General features: G+C 40.7%; 1 protein-coding gene across 1 annotated transcript in view; it reads left to right on the top strand.

Annotated features, from left to right (window-relative positions):
- The first annotated feature begins 5,802 nt into the window (after positions 1–5,802).
- Positions 5,803–17,631, top strand: part of LOC126267536 (lathosterol oxidase-like) — a 107,859-nt gene continuing 96,030 nt past the window's right edge. Inside the window, exon 1 of the mRNA XM_049972837.1 lies at positions 5,803–6,922. Coding sequence (XP_049828794.1) covers positions 6,634–6,922 — 289 coding nt within the window. The 5' untranslated portion in view covers positions 5,803–6,633. The remainder of the gene's footprint in view (positions 6,923–17,631) is intronic.

The raw sequence follows: 17,631 nt of genomic DNA, 5'->3' as shown, positions 1-17,631 counted from the left end.
AGCAGCCAGTGGAGTGCTTAGGGAAAGCGGACCAGATTAACTTTCCTCGACTTCTTATTACTATTTACTGCATTCAGCTTGTTAGAATTTGTTAAGTTCAACCAGCGGTAGTTTTCCTGCCTGGTGGCCGCTAACACCCCAAGTTACCTGCCCCGGGGGTTAGTGTACGTTTCCTCGCCTTGCCACTGCTGTCCGGTAAGGCGTGTAGTTTTGACTGCTTTCTTGATTGTAGGCCGTTTGTGATTCTTCTACTCTTGTGGTGGTGATTCGTTTCTCGTTCCAGGCGCTCTAAGCATAGTATTCTGTGGGTGTAAAGCAGTCCGCCGGTTCCGGCTTTGGCGTGTTGTTCCGTTCTTGCATTTGGTTTATTGCAAGTCAGATAGCTTCAGCAAGATTATCATTAGTAACTCGTTAGACTGCCACTAGTCTGAGTTACCATTTTGTGAAGTGAATGTAACTCTTGGCTGCCTGTCTCATCGCTCGCGAAAGTGTTTGTTGCTGGACCTTCCCAGAGGTCAATTCCTGGAGCACCGTCTGTGTCTGGGCCTTGTGTTTTATTATTATATTATTTATTACCACACCTTGTAATGCCTACATTAAAGGTTATGTATGTCTAGTTAATGGTTCCGGTCGCCTTCTGGAATAAATCTAGCAGTGTAAGGTTTGTGTTACAAGGTTCCCATCATCTTACTTCACCCATTTGGTGGTCAGTTGGTTGTTTCTTTTAATTAACCTTTGCTTGTATTTGCTCTTTTACAGCAGGTTTCCACATTTTTATATGATTGCCGTTCCTGCCATAGAAGGTCTTCAGCCATGATTGTGGTCATTTGCTTTAAAAACATAATTCGATATTTGTATTTCAGCAGTAAGCCTTAAGACCTTATTTACTGCCTTTCCTGGCGTCTGATACCTTCTGCTTTGTTTGTGACCACTTACTTTTTAATATTTCGGTACCATGTAATTCCAATTGCAATTGCAGCGAGTTCTTAAACATTCTTAATTTATTGCCATTCTTGAAGTGTAAGGCCTTCAGCTGTGATCACAGTGGCTTTTTTTAACATTATCTGTATTTTATGGTGATTTGCTAAACTATAACGCACTGAAAACACTATTTACACAGTTGTTTATTCTTTCATTAATAATGTGTGGTATTTTTTTATTTATTGTTGAGTCTGGAATTACTGTTTTAAAAATAAATGTGTTTTACTGTGAAAGGCAACCAATAGTAACTGATTACAGCCCCGTCCACAATCGTAACCGAACCATGCCTTCCCTTGATTACCAGGTCCCAATGATCATTTCTCCCTATGTAGGTGGGTGCCAACAGAATATTTTGGCAGTCGGAGGAGAATACTGGCAATTGAAATTTCACGAGGAGATCCCGTCGCAACGAAAAACGCCTTTGTTTTAATGATTGCGACTCCAATTCACGTATCATGTCTGTGACACTATTTCCCCTATTTCGCGATCGTACAATACGAGCCGCCCATCTTTGAACTTTTTCAATGTCTAACGTTAGTCCCACCTGATGCGGATCCCACACCGCACAGCAATACTCCAGAATAAGGGTGGACAAGCGTGATGTAAGCAGTCTCTTTAGTAGATCTGTTGCACCTTCTAAGTGTTCTGCCAATGAATCGCAGTCATGGTTTGCTCTACCCACAACATTATCTATGTGATCGTTCCAGTTTAGGTTATTTGTAACTATAATCCCTAAGTATTTTGTTGAATTTACACCATTCAGATTTGTGTGACTAATCGCCTAACCGAAATTTAGCGGTTTTCTTTTAGTTCTCATGTAAATGACTTTACACTTATCTTTTTCAGGGTCCATTGCCACTTTTCACACCACACAGATATCTTATCTAAATCATTTTGCAATTCGTTTTGGTCATCTGATGACTTTAGAAGACGGTAAATGACAGCATCACCTGCAAACAATCTAATAGGGCTACTCAGATTATCTCCTGTGATGTTAATATTGATCAAGAACAGTAGAGGACCTATAACACTTTCTTGGGAAACGCTAGATATTACTTCTGTTTTACTCTATGACTTTCCGTTTATTACTACGAACTGTGACCTTCCTGACAGGAAATCATGAATCTAGTCGCACAACTGAGGCGATATTCCATACCCATGCAGTTTCGTTAGAAGACGCTTGTGAGGAACGGCGTCGAAAGCCTTCTGGAAATCTAAAAATATGGAATCAATTTGACTTTCCCTGTCGATAGCACTCATTACTTCATCACTATAAAGATCTAGTTGTGTTTCACAAGAATGATGTTTTCTGAATTCGTGCTGACTAGTAGTCAATAAATCGTTTTCTTCGAGGTAATTCATAATGTTCGAATACAGTATATGTTCCAAAAACCTATTGAAAATCGACGTTAGAGATATGGGCCTGTAATTCAGAAAATTGCTCCTATTTCCCTTTATGTGACTTGAGCAATTTTCCAGACTTTAGGTACGGAACTTTCTGTGAGCGAGCGGTTGTATATAATTGCTAAATATGGAGCTACTGCATCAGCATACTCTGAAAGGAACCTGACTGGTATATAATATGGACCGGAGGCCTTGCCTTTAGTAAGTGATTTAAGCTGCTTTGCTACACCCAGGATATCTAAAAATGATTCTGAGCTCTATGGGACTTAACTGCTGAGGTCATCAGTCCCCTAGATCTTAGAACTACTTAAACCTAACTAACCTAAGGACATCACACACATCCATACCCGAGGCAGGATTCGAACCTGCGACCGCAGCGGTCGCGCTGTTCCAGACTGTAGCGCCTAGAACAGCTGGGCCACTCCTGCCGGCCGAAAATATCTACTATGTTTCTGATCTTGGCAATTGCTCTTGAGTGCAGTTCAGGAATATTTACTTCGTTTCCTTTAGTGGAGGAGATTCGGAAAATCGTGTTTAATAACTCTGCTTTAGTGGCACTGTCATCAGTGACTTTACCGGTGTTATCGCGCAGTGAAGGTACTGATTGCGTCTCGCCACTGGCGTGCTTTATGCATGACCAGAAGCTGTTTGGGTTTTCTGCCAGGTTCCGAGACAGAGTTTCACTATGGAAATTATTAACAGCATCTCGCATTGAAGTACGCGCTATATTTCGAACTTCTGCAAAACTTTCCTAATCTTAGGGATTTTGTGTTGTTTTAAATTTTGCATGGTTTTTTTTGTTGCTTCTGCAACAGCGATCTGACCCTTTTTGTGTACCATGGGGGATCAGAACCATCACTTATTAATTTCTGTGGTATATATATCTCAATTGCCGTCGATACTATCTCTTTGAAATTATTCCACATCTTTACTACGCTTACGTGATCTATATCTCTGACGTCGATCTCTATATCTCTGACGTCGATCTGTTGTAGAATTTTAGAACATGTTTTTTGCTCGAGTATCATGTCGTTTTTGGAAACCCAGAATCTACTCTGTAGGAATCAACATGGATTCCGGAAACAGCGATCGTGTGAGACCCAACTCGCTTTATTTGTTCATGAGACCCAGAAATTATTAGATACAGGTTCCCAGGTAGATGCTATTTTCCTAGATTTCCGGAAGGCGTTCGATACAGTTCCGCACTGTCGCCTGATAAACAAAGTAAGAGCCTGCGGAATATCAGACCAGCTGTGTGGCTGGTTTGAAGAGTTTTTAGCAAACAGAACACAGCATGTTGTTATCAATGGAGAGACGTCTACAGACGTTAAAGTAACCTCTGGCGTGCCACGAGGGAGTTTTATAGGACCATTGCTTTTGACAATATATATAAATGACCTAGTAGATAGTGTCGGAAGTTCCATGCGGCTTTTCGCGGATGATGCTGTAGTATACAGAGAAGTTGCAGCATTAGAAATTTGTAGCCAAATGCAGGAAGATCTGCACCGAGTGGCAACTGACCATTAACATAGAAAAATGTAATATATTGCGAATACATAGAAAGAAGGATCCTTTGTTGTATGATTATATGATAGCGGAACAAACACTGGTAGCAGTTACTTCTGTTAAATATTTGGAAGTTGCGTGCGGAACGATTTGAAATGGAATGATCATATAAAATTAATTGTTGGTAAGGCGTGTACCAGGTTGAGATTCATTGGGAGAGTCCTTAGAAAATGCAGCTTGCTCGCCAGGTTTCGAGAGGGTGCGTTTCTGGATGAGGTATCGAATATACTGCTTCCCCCTACTTATACCTCCCGTGGAGATCACGAATGTAAAATTAGAGAGATTCGAGCGCGCACGGAGGCTTTCAGACAGTCGTTCTTCCCGCGAACCATACGCGACTGGAACAGAAAAGGGAGGTAATGACAGTGGCACGTAAAGGGCCCTCCGCCACACACCGTTGGGTGGCTTGCGGAGTAGGAATGTAGATGTAGATGTAGATCGGAAGGAGTGGAGACTGTCTCTTAAAAAGGCGTTAAGAGAATTTTTATCAGCTCTTTTAAATAGATATACTTTGCGTTTCTTTTTGATGGTTGTAGGTGTCACGGTATTCAGCCTAGTAGCAACTGCCTTGTGGTCGGTAGTCCCTGTATTCGTCTTGATACTCCCTATTAGTCCAAGATTATTTGTTGCTAAGATTTCAATTGGCTCTGAGCACTATGGGACTTAACTTCTGAGGTCATCAGTCCCCTAGAACTTAGAACTACTTAAACCTAACTAACCTAAGGACATCACACACATCCATGCCCGAGGCTGGATTCGATCCTGCGACAGTAGCGGTCGCGTGGCTCCAGATTGAAGCGCCTAGAACCGCTCGGCCACAACGGCCGGCTGTTGCTAAGAGGTCAAGTATGCTTCCACAACCAATTACGCTTCAAGTGGGCTTATGAACTAACTGTTCAAAATAATTTTCTAAGAAAGGATTCAGTACAATTCCGGAAGACGTTTTATGCCTGCCGCCGAATTTAAACGTATATTTTTTTCAGCATATCGAGGGTAGCTTGAAGTCACCACCAACTATAATTGTATGAGTGGAATGCCTATTTGAAATGAGACTCAAGTTTGTTTGAACTGTTCGGCAACTATATCTTCTGGGTCGAGGGGGGGTCGGTAAAACGATCCAATTAACAGTTAAGTATTCTTGTCAAGAATAACCTCTACCCATACTATTTCTCAGGATCCATCTACTTCAATTTCTCTACAAGGTAAACTACTTCTGACAGCAATAAATACTCCACCACCAACTGTATTTAATCTATCCTTTCTGAACACTGTTACGTCGTTTGAAAAAATTTCGGATGAACTTATTTCCGGCTGTAGCCAGCTTTCCGTACCTATAACTATTTGAGCTTCAGTGCTTTCTATTAGGGCTTGGGGCTCTGGTTCTTTCCCAACACAGCTACGAAAATTTACAACTACAACACCGATCGTTTCTACAAGTACCTTACTGTGCTTTACCTGCACCCTTTTGGACGGACGCCCTTTCTGTGGTTTCCTGAGATCCTCTAACCTAAAAAAAACCGCCCAATCCCTTCCACACAGCCCCCGCTATTCGTGTAGCAGCTTTCTATGTGTAATGGACTCCTGACCTATTAAGCGGAACCCGGAAACGCAATACTTTCAGCAACGTACTGCACCGCCAATGCATAACGTTCTTGGCTAAACAAACTCTTGGGACAGAGGGCATAAACAGACAATAAAAGTCCAAGATAAAACTGCAAACATCGGAAACTGACAAGCATGACTCGAGACTTGAAGAAACGTTTAGTTGATCGTACCTTGTAAGAAGAATACTGAAAGGTACCCAAGTCCACTACTCTCCCCATAATGTCGTGGTATCATTACTGTCACCAGAGCATCTAAATACAGCACTGCTGCCTAGGCGACACAACGAGGAAAATGATCAGCACCGCACGAGGCGGCCAATACTGCCAGCTGGTTCCGTACTGAAGCAAGTTTCGAGAGAGAAGTTCTCTTACTCCTGTCCGTTGCACGAGTGAGGTAGCGCATAACAACCGCCAGGGAGCGTAAGGCTGACAGACCGCGTCGAAGGAGGCGAGATGTTTCTAAAGCGCGCAAGACACGATACAGAAAATATGGAAAACACTGACGAGAAGAAGAGACAGGATGATAGGACGTGTGTTAAGACATCAGGGAATAACTTCCATAGTGCTAGAGGGATCTCTAGAGCGCACAAACTGTAGGGGAAGGCAGAGAATCGGAATATACAACAAACAATTGAAGACGTAGGGCGCAAGTGCTACTCGGAAGTGAAGAAGCTGTTGCAGGAATGAAATTCGGGGCGAGTCGCATCAAACTTTCCAGAAGACAAATACTCAAAAATGTTTGATTGTCAGATACCAACGCTCTTTGCCAATGAACAACAAGCGCCGTTACAGCACAAAAGCTTACAAAGTACACATGCCAGGTGCCAAAGCCGACAACCTTCTATTGGCTGATTAGGCTTCAAGTACGAGGTCGTTGTGAACGGAGAAAGGAATTCTAATAGCTTATTGGCTTACGTGATTCGCCAGTGAATTCCTACGGGCAGTGGCACTTTATCATATGTGAATGATAACACTGTTTTGCAGAGTAATTTGAGTAGCGATAAGGCGGGCACGGAACGGCCACATCTGTTGTGTATAAAGGAGTGGCCGGCCGTGCTTCGTCGCTCTTTCAGCGGACATGGGGGCGAGCAAGAGGAGCCGCGGCGTCGCCAACGGGGCAGCCAAGGGAGTGTCCAACGGGGCAGCCAAGGGAGTGTCCAACGGGGCTGCCAAGGGAGTGTCCAACGGGGCAGCGAAGACCGTCGAAAATGCCGCCGACCAGCCCGGCAAGTTCTTCGACCCCATGGCGGTCACCTGGATGGAGAAGTACAACGCGCCCATGGAGAAGATCTGGAGCCGCCTTCCATCCTTCGTCCGCTCCACCATCGTCACGCTCGCCGTATTTATCCTCGGAGCCACAATGAGAGGTGAATAACGATCTGCTGTTACTTTCATTGTTTTTGTTCCTCATTGCAGACTTTCGATTGTGCTACATCTTTAACATGAGACTAAAGTTGCAATATAATGTCAACTTCGATAGTTAGTATTCGTCCTAGGTATACCAGTGTTATCTGCCTTATACATAAAAAGTTCGAGGTTTGCTAATGGCATATTAAAGGACTTGGAAGGTCAGTTGAACAGAATGGATAGTGTCTCAAAAAGAGGTTGTAATGAGCATCAACAAAAGTAAAATAATGGTAGCAGGTTGTAGTCAAATTAAACAGGTGGTGCTAAAGGAATTACATAGGAAATTTGACAACAAAAATAGTAGACAGTTTATCCTGTTTGGTTAGCAAAGTACCTGACGACGCTCAGAAGAAAAGGATATAAATTGCAGAAAAAAGAATCGGTTCTGAAAAAGACAAAAAGTTACTGATGTCAAATATAAGCGAATGTATTTTTCTGGAGCGTAACCTTATATGAACGTGAAACGTGGGCCATAACCAGTACAGACAACAGGATAGGAGGTTTTTAAAAGTGGTGTTACATAAGAATGTCGCAGATTGGGCGGTTACATCGATTAACTAACTGAATCAAATTAGGGAGAACACAGTCTTGCAGCACAACTTGACTCAATGCAGGAATAGTTTGTTAGGACACGTCCTCGGGCATCAAAGAATATATAATTTGGCAATGGTGGGAAGTTTAATGAGTAAAAGTTGTAGAGGAGAAGACGACTTGAATGCAGTAAGCAGGTTCAAACCTATGTATAACGCAGCTGATATGCAGAAATTAGTAGATTTGGATAGGATAGACTAATGTGGAGAGCTCCGTCAAAATAGTTTTCGAACTAAAGACAACAGCAATAACAACAACAACCTTTCATTTATCATATGAAAAATTGTTATAGCTTCGAGAAAGCTAAACACAAAGACTGTCTTTTCACACTTTATCCTTTTACCAACGACATGCCGGGAATTAGGTATTTTTATTTTCATTTATCTGTAGCTTAAATAGTCCGGAACCGTGCGACTGCTACGGTCGCAGGTTCGAATCCTGCCTCGGGCATGGATGTGTGTGATGTCCTTAGGTTAGTTAGGTTTAGGTAGTTCTATGCTCTAGGGGACTGATGACCACAGCAGTTGAGTCCCATAGTGCTCAGAGCCATTTTTTTTTTTTTTTTGTAGCTTAAATGAATTCATTTCATCTACACATACCTGTTTTATCAAACACATATTCCATGTACTCTAATTTTTGCCTTCTGCTTCCATTACGAATGTACTACTACTACTACTATTATTGCTGCTAAATTTTCCCTTTTCTGTCAAAGATTTAACATAGACGTCTTCTATCACCTATTATTTCTACTAACTTTTCATTGCATACGGTATGGTCTATGCAAATTTTAACATCATTTTTAGCACCATATTTCAGATGCTATAGTTTTCCTCTTAACCGGTTCTCGTTCGGTTCGCATTTCACTCCCTTACAATGAACTGCACCTGGTGCACTTCTCCAAGTACTTCTTCGGGGGCAATTTTATGCCAGTAAATTGATTCAATGAAGAAAGCTTTCTATCTCCAGGTTCAATATATGTCTGATCTCCCTTGCTTCTGGCCTATTATTTTCCTATATGTGAGAATCTTGTCGCTTCTTCTAATACGTTTTAAAGCTTAGTGTGGAATTTTATGTGTCTGTTTCATGGAGTGATACCAAATTAGTCTATTCATGTACTCGGTACCCTCTAAAAATTCTGAGCCATTCATAAACGTTCGTAGGTGCATTTCTTTCTGCATATTTCAGGTATTGTGAGTGACTATTCATTTCTTCTTTAATGGTTTGCGTCACGAGTCTTTCGTCTGACAAAATTCCCAATCGACATTGAGGTCATTAAGAGGTGGAAAATAAGCTCGTAGAAGACAAGAAAAAATTGAGAAGAAAATCAGCGGAACACTTTTCATAACACGCATGGTCTGGGATACCGCCACACACATGGATTTAATTTTCTTGAGTCACCCTTTTCCGAAATGGGGGCCAGCTGCACTAGACTTCTCAGATTAAAATAGTGTTGCTTTTGCGATAAAATGCTGGTCTTAGCTGCCAAAAAATGGAGACATTTTGTCTAATGTTGTCATAATTTTCTTGGGTCCTCAAGGACATAGTAGCCGAAAATGAGAATATGAAAATAAGAAGACCATGTCGTAACGGAATATTTCCTGCTGGTTCTGACTAGGAGAAACACTCTGTATCTTACCCATTCCAAACGCTCAACCTGTTGTTAAGGAAAGCACATGTGACCATTCACTTCAAATGTGTTTAAAATTTTATTTCACCCTTAGACCAGTTTTCCAGGCGCTGTTCGTGGTGCACAGGAAAATTATGTTTTGTATCAAGTGAAGCGAATCGCTGCCATGGTGACAACGTCAGAGCGCATCACACCGCCCCCCTGTGCCATTCCTTCACAAAACTACTGTCACTTAGAACAAGCTCCCTCACTTATCACTGGATGAAAGGTTTTATTGGCAGGTACGAAACACTGCGTGGTTTTACACGGCGAGACTATGGGACAACGCGCTTAAATTATTACAAATACTCAATAGTTTTGATATCCATCATCACATATATGCCTGCTTGTTCGATTACCAAACAGCTACAGAAAGCCATGTGGAAGATGTGAGGAATATTTATGATAATTCACACGACTTTATCGAGAAAGGCCACTTACAAAATACTCATGTAGGTATTCTTCTCTAAGGATTAACTTATAATAAAATAATCTTGCGACTCCACCTCTTTAACAGTTCCTCGTGAATAGATTTTAACAATCCTATTGTTTGTACATTGGAGCTGGGTCTTGTGATAACAGTAAGGAACATGATATGTCAGCGATCATCGTGTTTTTGCTCCTATAGCATTTCTTTTCATCTCATTTCGTGCGATTAAGCCATGAGAGTAGCGGAAAATGTTTGAGACTAAAGACATTGCATAATGACTCTTGTTGTGTTTGGAAATGAACTTGAGACTAAATGCTTCAGCAGTTAGTCCTTCTGTCGACGCGTGAATCGTCAGTGACAACAGTAAGTGTGAAATTATCGATTTACAGAGCTGGTTTTGTTACAGACCACTTGAGGAGGAACACATGATCACCAGTCAGACATGAGAGACGACGTTCCCCTGAATGCACTACCTGGGAAAAATTTTGTGTTTTCGAAACAGCTTTTATAACTGAAATTTCCTGGTAGAATAAAATTGTGTGCCGGACTGGGACTCGAATCCAAGGCCTTGGCCTGTCGTGAACAAATACTCTACCAACTGACTAGCAAACCCCGTGGTAATTGGGTTTTTGCAATTTTTTATATATACAGGGTGTTACAAAAAGGTACGGCCAAACTTTCAGAAAACATTCCTCACACACAAATAAAGAAAAGATGTTATGTGGACATGTGTCCGGAAACGCTTAATTTCCATATTAGAGCTCATTTTAGTTTCTTCCACCTACGCTCAATGGAGCACGTTATCATGATCTCATACGGGACACACTACCTGTGCTGCTAGAACATGTGCCTTTACAAGTACGACACAACATGTGGTTCATGCACAATGGAGCTTCTGCACATTTCAGTCGAAGTGTTGGTATGCTTCTCAACAACAGAATCAGTGACCGATGGATTTTTAGAGGCGGACCAATTCCATGTCCTCCGCGCTCTCCTGACCTCAACCCTCTTGACTTTCATTTATGGGGGCATTTCAAAGTTCTTGTCTACGGCAACCCCGGTAGCAAATGTAGTGACTCTTCGTGTTCGTATTGTGGACGCCTGTGATACAATACACCATTCTCCAGGGCTGCATCAGTGCATCAGCGATTCCACGCGACGGAAGGTGGATGCATGTATCCTCGCTAACAGAGGACATTTTGAACATTTCAACAAAGTGTTTGAAGTCACGCTGGTACGTTCTGTTGCTGTGTGTTTCCATTCCATGATTAATGTGATTTGAAGAGAAGTAATAAAATAAGCTCTAACATGGAAAGTAAGCGTTTCCGGACACATGTCCACATAACATATTTTATTTCTTTGTGTGTGAGGAATGTTTCCTGAAAGTTTGGCCGTATCTTTTTGTAATACCCTGTATGGTACGTGAAGTTCAGAGCCCAAACATCAATCAACCAAAGCAGTTCTACGCAACTCTTAAAAATTCTCGAGAATGTCGGCTTTGAAGTTTTCCAAGCGTCTTTAAAATACTCATAGGTTCGATTTTATAGATTAGCAACGTGTCTCTGAGGTAGAATGCTCGTCTGCCATGTAGGACTCCTGGGTTCGTTTCCTGACCGATGCAAATTTTTAGTCAATGGTGAAAGTTCTACGAGTATTTCCATTTAGTGTAAAATACATTAAGATGAAAAAAAACAGTAACACTGGAGTCTGGTATTAGCTGAATCGAGTCTCTTTTCGCTCGTTATTCTTTTCGGTTCTTTTTCTGTTCAGTTAGAATGCCTGTGATAATTTAAAACAAAATACGCCACACATATGCTCATTAACACATATCTAATTATGATTTTTATGGAAGAAACACATGCACTTCTTTCTAATTACATGTCGCACACAAAAATTCAGTTTTGTTGCAAATATAGAGCATTAATTACCGATACTTTATAAAAGTGTTAATAAAGATTGTTTAAATTAAAAAAGGAACAATATAAATTAAGTTTTTGATCGTTATGTATTTTACACTTCATGAAAGTGATAATTTTGTTTAAAGAAATTACTGCAACCGAGAATTAGATTTCTTGCAGAGCATGCTGATGCAATCCCTCCATACTTAACTGTCATATACAACCGCTCGCTTGACGAAAGATCGGTAACTAATGAGTGTAAAGTTGCACAGGTCACACCAACATTCAAGAAGTCTAGTAGACGTAATGGATTAAATTACAGGCTCAGATCATTAACGTCGATATGCAGCAGTTGTTTGGAACATATATTGCGTTCGAACATTATGAATTACCTCGAAGAGAACGATATATTGACACACGGTCTACACGGATTTAAAATACTTTGTTCTTGTAAAACACAACTACATCTTTACTCACACGAAGTTTTGAATGCTATTGAAAGGTATTTCAAACTGATTCCGTATTTCTAGATTTCCAGAAGGCTTTTGACACTGTATCCCACAAGCGGCTTGTAGCGAAACTGCGTGCTTCTGGAATATCGTCTCAGTTATGTGAATGGATTCCTGGTTTCCTGTCAGAGAGGTCACAGTTCGAAGTAACTGACAGGAAGTCATAGAGTAAAATAGAAGTGATTTCTGTTGTTCCCTAAGGTATTCTTATAGGCCCTCTGCTGTTTTGTATCTATGTAGACAATTTGGGAGACAATCTGAGCAACCATCTCAGTTTATTTGCAGATAATTCAGTCGTTTATCGTCTAGTAAAGTCAACAGAAAATCAAAACAAACTGCAAAACGATTTACAAAAGATATCCGCATGGGGTGAAAATTGGCAACTGACCCTAAATTATGAAGAGTGTGAGTTCGTCCACATGATTGCTAGAAGAAATCAGTTAAACTTCGGTTACACGATAATTCAGTCAAATCTAAAGGCCGTAAATCCAACTAAATACCGAGGAATTACAATTGGGAAAAACTTAAATTGGAAAGAACACATAGGAAATGTTGTGGAGAAGGAAAACCAAAGACTGTGTTTTATTAGCAGAACACTTAGAAAATCTACTAAAGAGGCTGCTTACACTACGCTTGTCCGTCCTCTTTTGGAGTACTGCTGGGCAGTTTAGGATCGTTATCAGACAGGATTAACTGAGTACATAGAGAAAGTTCAAAGAAGAGCAGCACGTTTTGTATTATCGAGAAATAGGGAAGAGAGTGTCACTGACACGATACAGGATTTGGGGTGGACATCATTAAAACAAAGGCGTTTTTCGTTGCCGTGGAATCGTCTCACGAAATTTCAGTCACCAACTTTCTCCTACTAATGCGAAAGTATTTTGTTGATTTCGACCTACAGAGGGAGAAACGAGCACCACAATGTTGTTGTTGTTGTGGTCTTCAGTCCTGAGACTGGTTTGATGCAGCTCTCCATGCTACTCTATCCTGTGCAAGCTTGTTCATCTCCCAGTACTTACTGCAGCCTACATCCTTCTGAATTTGCTTAGTGTATTCATCTCTTGGTCTCCCTCTACGATTTTTACCCTCCACGCTGCCCTCCAATACTAACTTGGTTATCCCTTGATGCCTCAGAACATGTCCTACTAACCGATCCCTTCTTCTTGTCAAGTTGTGCCACAAACTCCTCTTCCCCCCAATCCTATTCAATACTTCCTCATTAGTTACGTAATCTACCCATCTAATCTTCAGCATTTTTCTGTAGCACCACATTTCAAAGGCTTATATTCTCTTCTTGTCCAAACTATTTATCGTCCATGTTTCACTTGCATACATGGCTACACTCCAAACAAATACTTTCAGAAACAACTTCCTGACATTTAAATCTATACTCGATGTTAACAAATTTCTCTTCTTCAGAAACGCTTTCCTTGCCATTGCCAATCTACATTTTATATCTTCTCTACTTCGAACATCATCAGTTACTTTGCTCCCCAAATAGCAAAACTGCTTTACTACTTTAAGTGTCTCATTTCATAATGTAATTCCCTCAGCATCGCCCGACTTACTTCGACTACATTCCATTATCCTCGTTTTGCTTTTGTTGATGTTCATCTTATATCCTCCCTTCAAGACACTGTCCATTCCGTTCAATTGCTCTTCCAAGTCTTTTGCTGTCTCTTGACAGAATTACAATGTCATCGGCGAACCTCAAAGTTTTTCTCTCTTCTCCATGGATTTTAATACCTACTCCGAATTTTTCTTTTGTTTCCTTTACTGCTTGCTCACTATACATATTGAATAACATCGGGGAGAGGCTACAACCCTGTCTCACTCCCTTCCCAACCACTGCTTCCTTTTCATGTCCCTCGACACTTATAACTGCTATTTGGTTTCTATACAAATTATAAATAGCCTTTCGCTCCCTGTATTTTACCCCTGCCACCTTCAGAATTTGAAAGAGATTTTTTAGCCATACAGTAAAGCTGCATGCCCTCGGGAAAAATTACGGCACCACAATAAAATAAGTGAAACCAAAGCTCGCACGGAAAGATATAGGTGTTCGTTTTCTCCTCGCGCTGTTCGGGATTGGAGTAATAGAGAATACTGTGAAGGTGGTTCTGTGAACCCTCCGAAAGGCACTTAAGTGTGATTTGTAGAGTATTCATGCAGTAACAGATGTAGATGTAGATGAATCGAGCCAAAGCCTCCAACGTGGCCACAGAGCCACTCGACCTGTCGGAAAAACTGACCTCGTTTGAGATCAGTGGTGCTCAACCATTTTAGACTTGATAACTGCTATATGCAGTTCAGCACATTTAAACGTTCAGGCTCAAAACTAAACTGTAACCCCCGTTAGCAATTTTAATTACACAAAATACATAAAAGGTAATTTTCTCTCCATCAGAAGTCGTGGGTATACTACTCAATTCTCTAGATATAACACAACTGAAAGAAAGTAAAATACACACATTCATAAGTGCTGGAAAAAAATAGATACTTGCTTTGCATATCATTGGCAAATCTATTATAATCCGGTACATACTTCGCCAGATCCAGCCTTAACACTCCATGAAAGATGAGGCTCAGTCACTTTATTTCTACACTATGTCCATCGCTGAAAACTTTGCCTCTCGTAGATAAGTTGACCCAAAAAAACAACAATGCCATGCGACTTTTGCAATGTTAATATACATTTTCACACTCAAAACTTTACGAAAGTTATCTTCATTGTATTCAGACTTTAAAAAAATGTTATTTTGAAATCGAGTTAATTTCCTCTGTCGTGGAAGATGGAAAACATACGCTTGTGTAATCTCACCAAGCAGTCTGGATGATTGTTGCTTCGCGCAAGCGTTAAAGGCGGTCAAATATAGATGGCGGCAAAAGAAACGCAGACAGTGTTGTCGGATTTTCCGCTTAAAAATACATGGCGAAAGACACATTGTCAACAAACTGGTATTCTACAAAAAAAACAGCTCATTTAAACAGATTTCTGACAAAGATTTTGAAAGATCGGCTTCTACAGTCATTGCGCGCCAGTTGTCGATCGCGATCGGTGGTTTGAGCAACCCTGCTTTATATTACAGACGTTTAGAAGCTTTCAAAGTCGATTTTCTCCACAATTTTTTGAGAATTAGTTCTCAGGCAGATTTATATTTGGGTTTTGAACTTCATGTACCATACATATAAAAAATTACCACAATCGAATTGGCGTGTGGCCATCTTGTGAGCTAGCCTAGGACGACTCACGACCCATCCTTAGCTTTACTTACACCAGTACCTCATGTCTCACCTTCCAGACTTCACAGCTCTGCCGAAATGTTCGTGACGAACACTCCTGGAAGAAAGAATATTCCAGAGACATGGCTTAGCCACAGTCTATGGGTTGTTTCCAAATCTAATTTTCACTCTGCAGCTTTTATAATTATTTCGTGGCGTCCAAAGTGCTATTTAGATATTTAGAACAAGGAGAATAAGTCAAAGATTTTAATGCGTATGGGTCGCAATGGCAGTCGCTTTTCCCTTGTTCCATTTGCAATTTCAGTAGGAATGGGAATAAATAATATTATGTCAAGGCAGGTAGGACTAAGTGTTTATCGCTCTTCATGACGCTCCCTCTGCCCTTCCTTGAACTAAACTAAATTGACGCTGCGGTCGAAGTCAGGACATATTGCTAGAAGACAATCAGTATATTTCAGCCTCTACCTATGGAGCCATTCGATGACAGTACAAGGATGCGAGTAAACCACATTTCGAAATCGTCTATTCTCTTCTTGCCGGTACTGTTGATCGTCTACGGTTCAGTTCCATTTAGCTCTGCTCTCCAGACGAATACCTTCAGAAAGATTTCCTAAAATCTGAATTCATATTCGATGTTAACAATTTTTTTATTTTTCGTAAAAGCTTTTCTTACTATCGTCAATAGCCATTTTACACCCTTTTTGCTTCTTTCGTCGTCAGTTACTTGGCTTCCCAAATAGCAAAACTAGTGTACTAATTTTAGATTCTCATTTTCTAAGGCAATTCCTTCAGCACCATCTAATTCGACTAAATCCCCTTTTTCGGGAAATCGTTTAAAATTAATCAGCGGGTTATGTAGAATATTGTACTCAGGTTTTGTTTCATTATCTGAATACTAAAGATACGGGTAACGTTTTCTTGGTCCGTGTACGTGCAGCAGAGTTTATTGTAGCGAGTACTTATGTGTAGGTCAGCTTACTTGGAACATCGGCATTTGGCCTGGCTTATAATCCAGTGAAGCTAGAAAAAGGAAAGATATCAGGCATTTTTTTAAAGTAGATGGGTGATGAAAGTAGTTCATGGCTACAGAATATGCTTGAAGATAGTAAGCAGCAGCCAGTTGTTATTTTGAAAATAGATATCCATGCGTGGCAGGAAGAAGGAGAAGAAGAAGAGAAACAATAGGTTCTTCAGTAAATACAAACTATACTATAGAAACTGTCGATCGTAATGTATGGACCACAGGACAAGACAATGGTATTTTATTTCTATAGTTGAAATTTGTCGTGAATGTACTTACTACTATTGTAGTCTTGTACCTTTCTAAGGGGTCTGTCAGCTTATATATTACTACAGATAATATTACGAAAGAAATGTCTGCTCATTATAACCTACTGACACTGATTAATGGGAAACATAGTCAAAATATCTAGTAATACAGAAGGATTTACTTTATAGTAGTGCACATCGTATTAAAATACACTTGTACTCGCATATTAAAGTCGGGTTGTTATTCAAATATATTAATAGTAAGTATTTAAACTGCCCTAACTCAAACAAACGTTTCGTCTTATGAGCCTTTCTTCCGGAAAATGTCTCCATTAGCTACTCCACGAGCATACTAAGACCTGTGCAAAAAAGGTAATTCTCCTACAAAAATGTTTACTGCGATTAAAACTGAAGTCCGACTCAAGAGGCTCTTGTTGTGGGATAATATGAATTTATGAAAATTTTAAGTTAGTGTGTTTATGGTACAGGGAACTCCCTAGTAACTAGAAAATAATTTCGCAGAATGCATCAGTGTTGTCAGAACGTTTTGACGGAATGTTTAAAATATGAATTATCATTATGGGCAGGCGCCAAAGAGATATCCCGTCGCACTAATGTGGGCCAAAAAGATGAGGAGGAAGCTAAATCGCCGGCCACGGTGGCCGAGCGGTTCTACGCACTCCAATCCGCAACCGCGCGACTGCTACGGTCGCAGGTTCGAATCCTGCATCGGTCATGGGTGTGTGTGATGTCCTTAGGCTGGTTAGGTTTAAGTAATTCTAAGTTCTAGGTAACTGATGACCTCAGATGTTAAGTCCCATAGTGCTCAGAGCCATTTGAACCATTTTGAAGCTAAATCCGCATGTGGTTTTAACACGTTTAGCAAACTGGTCTGACCACCGTGAGTGCAATCTCCTTCTCGTCTACGGCACTTTCTAACTTAGCAACGTCATTCAAAAATGCACATAACGCCATTAAAATTTACGTAAGTCTGCAAATTATAAGAAGCACCTAACATTTTTCCGCTGCTTTAACCAAATGATGTATACCACTCCGCAACTGA

This window comes from Schistocerca gregaria, chromosome 4, assembly GCF_023897955.1.
Source record: "Schistocerca gregaria isolate iqSchGreg1 chromosome 4, iqSchGreg1.2, whole genome shotgun sequence".
Taxonomy (NCBI): domain Eukaryota; kingdom Metazoa; phylum Arthropoda; class Insecta; order Orthoptera; family Acrididae; genus Schistocerca; species Schistocerca gregaria.
The sequence above is the reverse complement of the archived record's forward strand: the minus strand, read 5'-3'. Positions and strand labels throughout refer to the sequence as shown.